Below are 8726 nucleotides of genomic sequence, written 5' to 3'. Positions count from 1 at the left end.
GGCCGGGGGCGCTGAGCCGGGGGCCGGGCCGGGAACCGGCAGTGCTGGGCGGGCCGGGGGTGCTCGGCCGGGGGCTGGCCCGGGGCCGGCACCCCAGGGCCCAAGCCGACCCAGGCTGGGGACGCCGGGGGGGGGGCAGACTGGGCCGCGCCTCCTCCCCCCACCCCCCTTACCTGCTTCAAGCTTCCCACGAATCAAATGTTCGCGGGAAGCAGGGGAAGGGGCGGAGTTGGGGCGGGGCGGGACCCCGTGGAGTGTCCTCCTTTTGGACACTCAAAATATGGTAACCCTAAAGTTATGCAAGTGCGAATGGCAGGTGAAGTGGGTGATGGTAGATGGGAGGGGAGGGAATCATGAGACCATCTCTTGGTTTAGCTACAGTTCACACTAGGGAAGAGTTTGAGAATCCTTGCCTAGCCCCACAAATTCACTTGGTGGCTGTGGCCACACTCAGAACTGCCCAGTGAGGCCCAGATGTTGCCTGAGCTGAAAGGAGAGAGAGAATCGGTGCTTGGAAAGAGGGGAATGTGCACAAGGTCTCTAGCATCCGGGCGGATTCTTGCATAGCAATATCACAACCAGCTGCTGACTGGGCTGTCACAGGATTTGCATTTCTTCTCCCCTGCTGCCTTAAGTGGCTGATTTCCTCACTCTGATCTACCCTCCGGAAGGGTTAAGGCCACAGCCTCATGATCCAACACCTCTTGGGCAATGTGTTTTCAGGAAAGGGATCTTACTGACGCCCCCAGGGAAAGGGGCCAGACCCAGTGCACAGACGTCCTTAATAAAGATGCGTAAACAACACATTGGACAACACAGAATGACACAGGGAGCCAGAGTCAAGTTGGTTTCTCTACAGTAGTCAGGGGACAAAGGGCGGGGAGAGAGAGACACACACAGATTATTTGCATGCAGAGAGAAGCCTGAGGAGGTCAGGCTGTCTCTGTGCAAGGCCACATCCCAGCTCCTCTGGTATGCATCACTTCCCTGGCTCTTGCTGCCTCGCAGCCATTACATCTGCTCCCTGGCCATCTAGCCTAGTAGACCATCCTCCAGCCGCAGGCCTGGCCTCAGCTGTGTGCAGTGCTGGTTCACAGACACGCCATGAGCCCTGCCCTGCTGAGTCAGCACCCGCTTCCCCCATTGACCCCTGCAAATGGAACCCTATCAAATCCTTCGGGCCTTGGACTCCTCTCCACCTCCTGCCCTGCCCCCTTGTCCCTACAGTATGGGGGTCTACTCGCCAGATCTCCCTTCTGTTGTGCTCTCCAGTTCTTCCAGCAAGGCCTCCCTCGCACACCTGAACATGGCCCAGCCCCCATCTATGGTGGTGGTGGAAGGGGTGAGGGCTCTCTATGGATATGTCTACACTGGGCACTAAGCCCAGGCTCTGACTTGGGTTTGAGACCAAGCCCGCCTTCCGCCCACACACAAATGAGTCTGACTAACATCAGCAAGCACTCATTTTGCATTGTGGATGTAGGTCAATTCACAGACCCGAGTCAGAAGTGGTGCAGTATGGATGTGTTTGCGCGGCTGAGACGCGGGTCCAGCAATTGTCAACCCAGGTTTACAGTGCAGCGTGGACTCTCAAACATGCTTGGAAACACCAAGTCCACAAGCATGGGTCCCTCAGACCCAGGTTTACAATGCAGTGAAGACAACCCTGTAAGGCCGCTAATGGAGGTAAACCCACTCCCAATTGAATCCTAGAGGTCAAGCTTAAAAAGGGCAGTTGTGAATGGGTAGGAGCAGCCTAGGATTGGGGTGGGGTTCACACCTGCTTCTCTCAGCCCAGCCTCTAAGGAGAAAGCCAAAAGCCTCTTACCGGATCCACTGAGATCCTGCGGTTCTTGTTGGGCGCCACGTTCTTCCGGTTGCCAAACTTAGAGACGTAGGTCCTGGGAGGGACTTGGGGTGGCATGGTCTTGCTCCGAGCCACTGGCTTTCCAGAGGTCTCCTTCTCAAAGATGTTCCTGCCTTCCTTCCAGCCCCAGGTGGCCTCTCTCAGCAGATCCGTGTCATAGGTGGACTTCAGGTTGAGGCGGGTGATGGCGTCATTGATGCCGTCGTAGTCCATGGCGCCGTAGGGGTCTTCCTCCGAAATCCTGCGGGCCAGCAGCTTTCCATCGGACAGCTCGTGGGCTGAGGAGAACATGTTGATGTCTCTGGGCTGGGGCCCTTTGTAGGACAGCGAGGAGCTTTTGAGGGAAGAGTGATTCACCTCAGAGGAGTTCCAGATGGAGAGGCGAGGGGGCAGCGGGGGAGGAGAGAGCTTCTTGGGGGAGCCATCTTGGCCCGAGGTCCCGTTGAGTGGTTCGCTGAGGAAGTCTTCCCCCGAGCCATCAAAGATGTACAGGTAGTCACTGGCGAGAGGGCCCTTCAGCCAAGGCTGGTTCTCCAGCTCAGGTGGCGGGACAGATGAGGTAGAGTTGTTGGTGCCAGGAGCTCTCGAGCTCCCTTGAACCGAGAGGGAGTTGTAGTTGAGGGTGGGGTCCGAGCCAGAGAGACCTCGCATTAATTTGATGCTGTGGCAGTCGTTCCTGACAGCAGGTTTGTTGTAATCCAGAGCCGGGTCATCCCAGGAAATGAGGGAGCGGTCATTGTTTTGCTTGGCCTGACTCTCCTCCTTGTCCTGCCTCAGGCGGGACAGAGCGTCATACTCCATCTGCAGGGCTTCAGCCAGAGCCAGCTCCTTCGGGCTGATCCCCACCGACTCCAAAGACTTCCAGTGCTCTCCATTGCCTCTGGTCGCAGACATCTCTCAGGGGAACAAGTGCCAGGGACCACCTGCTACTTCCTGCTGGCCTCAGGGGTTAGGAACAAAGACATACTGCACCACCAGTGACCTGCAGGAGAGAGCGACAAAGATAGGGTCAGCGTACCAGCACACAGGCTACTGCTTCACCGAAGGCTTAGCTATAATAAGGATGTTGCTTTTATATAGAGCCTGACTTTCGGAAGTATTGAGCACCCACAACTCTGATCAGAGACAATGGGACAGCCAGGTACCCAGCACTTCTGGAAATCAAGCCCCTGTAGTCTTGGAACCTATAGTGTTCTCCTGCCCTGTGGCAGTAAGGGAATTAAGCAGAATCACAGGGTTACTCAATGGCACTCACTTCCCCTTGCCTCCCAAAGTGCTGTCCAAATTAACTGATCCCACAAACCGTAGCAGTGATTTTAGATGGGAGGGATTGCTGAGTGGAGGAGAGGCCTAATGCATTCTAACCCTCGAACACTGTGGGTTCAAAACTTTGACTCAGACAGAAGTATTACTGGTTATCCACTGCAAATGGATTTCCATCTCCGCTGCTAGTTCCCTGGGGCAGGATCGGTCCATGACTCTGCACAGTGCCCAGCACGAGGTGGCCCTGATCTCAGGCTGTGTGTTATTACACTGTGATAGTTCTCTCGATGCAAAATCCTAAGGTGCAGACAAGGTACAGGTAGCTTTTACCTCACCGAAGGTAACTGAGGCCAACTCCAGATGGAGGGTATGGGGTGACCTCAACTAGCTACATCAAGGTAAAAACTACCAGAGCCCTGGTCTCCATTACCTTGATGTAAAAACACACCTTTTGTGCAGTGGAGGCTTGGCCCCCATGCACTCACTCCATAAAAATAATGATGAAATGGCTGAGTAGAAGGCTACCCGAGCATCTTAGATAATCATGGATCTCCCACAGTTACAGAAACCCACTACAGTGGAAGGGAAACGTAACAAGGCCACAGGAGATTCTGGGTTGGTGGGGTTTCTATTAGTCATTATAATCGATGTACAACGTGGGCCTGAATTTCCCCTGCTTCACCCTGTACATAGCTACCAAGTCACAATGGCCACTCAAGGAATCCTGTCCTGTAACTTTAGACTTAAGCTAAACCCTTCGGCCTGGGGAAAATCTCACGGCTGAGATTGTTCAAAACCACCTGTGGGATATGGACACTCAGTTCCCAATTGAATTACTGGGAACTGGGCATCCACTTTTTTTTAAGGGCAGGTTGAATGATCTCAGCTCGTTGGCTCCATATTGGCTGGAATGCACCTAGCACATTTGTGGTGCTCTACGTTAACCGAGACTAATCAAAGCCAATAGCTAGTGCAGGCTGCTCCCAAGTGTGCTGAGCAGTTTGCACGACACGCTCCTTGGATCGCAGAGCCTTGAAAACACCATTTACTTTCCCAAGTTCAGATGTGAAAGAAGGAGGCGAAAGGGTGGGCGCGGGGAGAAAAGGCAAATGCAAACCACCTTCCTCCTTCTTGGCCCCAGCCCAAAACATCTAAACCACAGTGACCACAGAACTCTATAGCACAGAGCCAGATTCCCCTTTTCCGCCAACTGATCTGATGCCCTGGAACTCCGCTCTCAGAAGTGCAGACCGCTGAGGTCTCTGCTGGCCAACACGACATTGCTCAGAGGAAGGATATTTCACCTCCTCTTCCCTTCTTAGCAAAATAAATAACTACATGGATGTTAAACAACAGAATGGAGCGAGACCAAACCTCGGGAGACACAGGCGTCCGGCTTTTTTCATCGCTGGAGCTGACGGCCAGGTCAGCATTTTCACTCTCCAGTCGAGAGAGTCTAGCTCTTGATTTTCGTAAGGGGAAAGGCGGAGGATCATTAACAGAGAGACTGCTATGAAATAGAGCTGTTCTTTATCCACACACTCACAGTTCTGCAAGGAACAGCATTTGTGGGTAGGTTGGTAAAGTTCTGAAAAGGGAGAGTTGGATATTTTTCCCTTTATCCTGATTTCTGGGGCATGGGAAGAAGCAGATAATACATTACAGCTGAGAGAGAGATAGTGTGTGTGTGTGTGTGTGTATGTGTGCGCGCGCCCACACAACTTCTACTGGATGGAATCAGAGATGTTCAATTGTGGGTCATAAGCCTTATACTGCTGTTAGCTAACAGAGATTCTTCTTTTGCAGAAGCAGTAGGGGCCTGTACTTTTGGAACAGGAGATCTGAGCTCTCTCCCCACTTCCTCCATGAAGGTGTACAGTACATGGATAATTAGGATCTGTTACACTATTTTGTCATGGATTATAGGAAACCATGTCATTGAATGCTCTGAGCCTCTGAATGAGTCATTCCAGCTAATAAAATCCATGCACATCTTATGCCTCTTTCCATGCTGGGACGCCACATGGCTAACCATCGCTTTCACAGCTGGGCGTGCCAGTGAGCCACAGGATGGTCACTCCGCACCCCACCCAATGGGAACTGGATATTTGGATGGTAACATGGGATGGGCACGTTCTGATGGGAGAGCATTCCCCTGTGTGTCACCCTGTCCCTGCCACCCCACCCCACCCCAGCACAGTTCTGAGGACATGTCGATGGGACCACTGGAAGGTGCAGGTGCTCATTATGGGGTGAGAGAGCGCTGCAAGTCATTTGAAAAGAGAACAATCCCTGACCACTTTGGAGACAGACAGACAGACAGACAGCCTTCTTATTGCAATGTGCCCATCAGAAGCCTGGGAACAATACTGAGTTTTCATTCTACATCACTGTCATCCAAGTTTTACTACATCCCATTTCTCCTGTGTATAAATTGGCCCCCAATGTATCACCACAGCAATGAGTTTCATTTTGGAGGTGCTAATTAGCCAGCATAGAGGGAACATAGCACCTACAGCTTCCCCAGTTGCAAGTCCAGCAGGTCCCCATCTCCAAATCCATAGTTCCATAGTATGGGAGACACTTTCTCACAACTACATACCCCATAGAGTTGATGTTTTCTTCCCTGGGTCTCCTCAGGGTTATGAGGAAAAATTTTCTTGAAATTGCAGTGTAATTCAGTAAAATCAAATACCGGAAGCTCCACCTCAGAGGGCAAAGGCCTGTTCCGTGCACCTGCACATAAAAACGACCATGCAGTTCCACACACACATCAGGCAACAGAGCCCAGCAGGCAGGTAGGGCATTAGACACCTGAGCCATGTGCAATCTTGCTAATTGCATGCACATTTCTTGCACCTGGACCTCAGCTTTGCATTGCGGCAAATGTGGCCCACTCTCTGAAAGAAAAGCATCAAGGAGTCACAGTGTCAGTTCATTTCAGGCTGACGGGGTTTCTAGGAGGAACAGAAGCCCAATTCTCCTTTCACTTCCAGTAGGTGTAACCCCATTGACTTCAGTGGGGTTACTCGTGATTTAAGAAGAGAATCAGGCTCAAGGGATCCAACGTTCCAGTGCAGGATGCCTTTCTCAATGAGAGGGGTCTGCTCTCAAGCCCCCCAATAGTCAACCAGAGTGCCACGCCTTTAACAGGAACAGACTGCGTTGAGCAAGGGGCTGCCTGCCATCTGCATCGGAAACAAAGTGACCATCGTTCTGTGGGTGCCAAGCTCTGGGCGTTTGAATAGGAGGCAGTAACACAGCACCGCTCCCTCTGCCCAGAGAAACCCAGCCAGCTAGCGATTAACAGCAATGGGAAGGGGGGGCCAAACATCAGCAGGAGACAAAACCAATGAAAAATATAAGGCAGAGACTGAAATGATCTCACACCCCGCGTCAGACGGGGAGGACGAGGTTAGGAGAAGTCTCCCTCTGGACGCCCCAGTGCAGCAGTGAAGTCACATCTTGGAAATATTCCCCTTAGAGCTCCTGAAAAGCAACCAGAGGTGGAGGAGGGGAAATCTGGCAATGCCTGCGACCATATGCCAAAGGTATCAAGGACACTTGGGAGCAGTCCGGGGATATAGTCTGAATTTCAGGCGCTGCAAACTCTGGTCAGGGGGAAGCTTGGAATGAAGAGAGCTGCAGCAAAGAAAGTGGAATGGGCGTGGGGGGTGCGGGGAGAACCTGTCGTGGTGGCAGTTCAGTGTAGTCTGTGCTGTCCTAGGAGGCAGGCAGGTGCACCAAGATGAGAGAAGAGAAAGAGAGAAGAGCTATAAAGAGAGGGAGAAAGAAAAGAAAGAGCGTGTGTACACTCATAGGTAAAATACACACACACACCCCCTCATTCCCCTTCCTGGACCCGGCTTCTCAGTGCCCTGTGACTGACACGGACAGAGCAAAGCAGCTTCCTGGGCATGTGGTTAAGCCTTCCCTGGGAGGCAGACAAGCCTGCCCTGTCCCCACAAGATTCCTTGCTGTGGTTAGTGACGCTCTGGCAGGATTTCCACCGAGTTACTGGTGGCCGGCCGGCATCGCGCTGAGCTGACCCCGGTTGGCCAGGCTTCCCTGTGGCCTAAACAAAGAAACCCACAGACGCACGACTACAGAACGAGAGGCTTCAGCGACGCTGTGAAGCCCTGCCTGGGCTGCCGTTCGCAGGTCACTCCTACTGTGGAGACAGCTAAGGGGTGCCGAGGGGCAGTCAGCCACCGCTGGTGTCATTTATCCAGAGTGTAGGTACTGCAAGCCTCCCCGACATGTGGGGCCTGTCGTGTGCGGCTCAGCCCTGAACCGGAATAGGGTGACCAGACAGCAAGTGTGAAAAATCGGGATGGGGGTAGGGGGTAATAGGAGCCCATATTTAAAAAAGCCCCAAATATCGGGACTGTCCCTATAAAATCGGGACATCTGGTCACCCTAAACCGGCAGGACCCCCTCAGGGTGTCAGAGAGGAGTTCAGTCTCCATAGCCTGCCCAGGCTTTGGTCCTCTGCTGAGACGATGGGATTGGCTTTTCTGAGGTGGGCACCTGGCCTCTAAGAACTGGACCAAGACCTGCCATTCTCATTCCATACAACCATCAGAGGGAAATGACTTTTGGACACCACCAACCTGAGCTTGATTCAGACCAGTGACAGAGGGCTGAAGGGCTCCATAGCTCCTTCCCACCCAGCCCCCACAAGTCAGCCAGAATGAATTAGTCTGCAGGCAGCCACAGCCTATACTTCCAGCCTGCGGTAATGCCATGGCACTGAAGAGGTGTATCAAAGTCAGCTGGGTAATGAGAACTGATGACAACAGTGATATTGAAACCCCAACACCTTTGCCAGCGTGGGAATGGGCGGCCCAGGCGAAGCAAGCTAGTCAGTGACATGGAGCATGGCACCGCCTGGTCCTGACTGAGGGCTTGTTTCCTGACACACAGGCGCTAGATTATCCCATCGCTGCATGTGTTTCAGAGAGTCTGTTTGTTCCCTCTGCCGCCCACGTGCCAGGGTCCTTTCTTTCCATAACGTGCCGCTGAGTGCAGAGCTGCTCAGACATTTTCTGTCATATTGTTTTTAAATGGAAAATGGCTTTTCCACAAAACAAATGTTCACTATGAAAATTTTCCATTTCTGTCCCCAATTTGGGGGTGGAGGGGGTTGTCGAAAAACCGAAATCCCAGATTCCTAAATGCCAAGGCCAGCAGGGACCATTGTGATCATCTAGTCTGACCTCCTGTAGGACCCAGGCCAGAGAACTGCCCCCACAATAATTCCTAGAGCAGAACTTTTAGAAAAACCTCCAATCTTGATTTAAAAATTGCCAGCAAGGGAGAATCCACCACAACTCTTTGTAAATTGTTTCAATGGTTAATTACTCTCCCCGTTTAAAATGTATGCCTTAGTTCCAGTCTGTACTTGTCTAGCTTCCATTTCCTGCCACCGGCTCAGGTTATACTTTCTTCTGCTAGATCGAAGAGCCCATTAAAAAATATTTGTTCCCCAGGCAGGTATTTATAGACTAATCAAGTCACTCCTTAAACCTTCTTTTTGTTAAGCTAAACTTGTTTGTGCGCTCAGAGTCTATCACTGTAAGGCAGGTTTTCTAAT

General features: G+C 52.2%; 1 protein-coding gene across 2 annotated transcripts in view; it reads right to left on the bottom strand.

The window, feature by feature from the left end:
* PIK3C2B (phosphatidylinositol-4-phosphate 3-kinase catalytic subunit type 2 beta) overlaps positions 1 to 8726 on the bottom strand; it is a 95328-nt gene that overhangs the window by 67738 nt on the left and 18864 nt on the right. For both annotated transcript variants that reach the window (XM_034767241.1, XM_034767242.1), the window contains exon 2: positions 1829 to 2849. In XM_034767241.1, coding sequence (XP_034623132.1) covers positions 1829 to 2761 — 933 coding nt within the window. In that variant the 5' untranslated portion in view covers positions 2762 to 2849. The remainder of the gene's footprint in view (positions 1 to 1828; positions 2850 to 8726) is intronic.

The sequence above is a fragment of the Trachemys scripta genome, chromosome 4 (genome assembly GCF_013100865.1).
Source record: "Trachemys scripta elegans isolate TJP31775 chromosome 4, CAS_Tse_1.0, whole genome shotgun sequence".
NCBI classification, from domain to species: domain Eukaryota; kingdom Metazoa; phylum Chordata; order Testudines; family Emydidae; genus Trachemys; species Trachemys scripta.
Note: the sequence above shows the minus strand (reverse complement) of the source record. Positions and strands in the feature narration are given on the sequence as shown.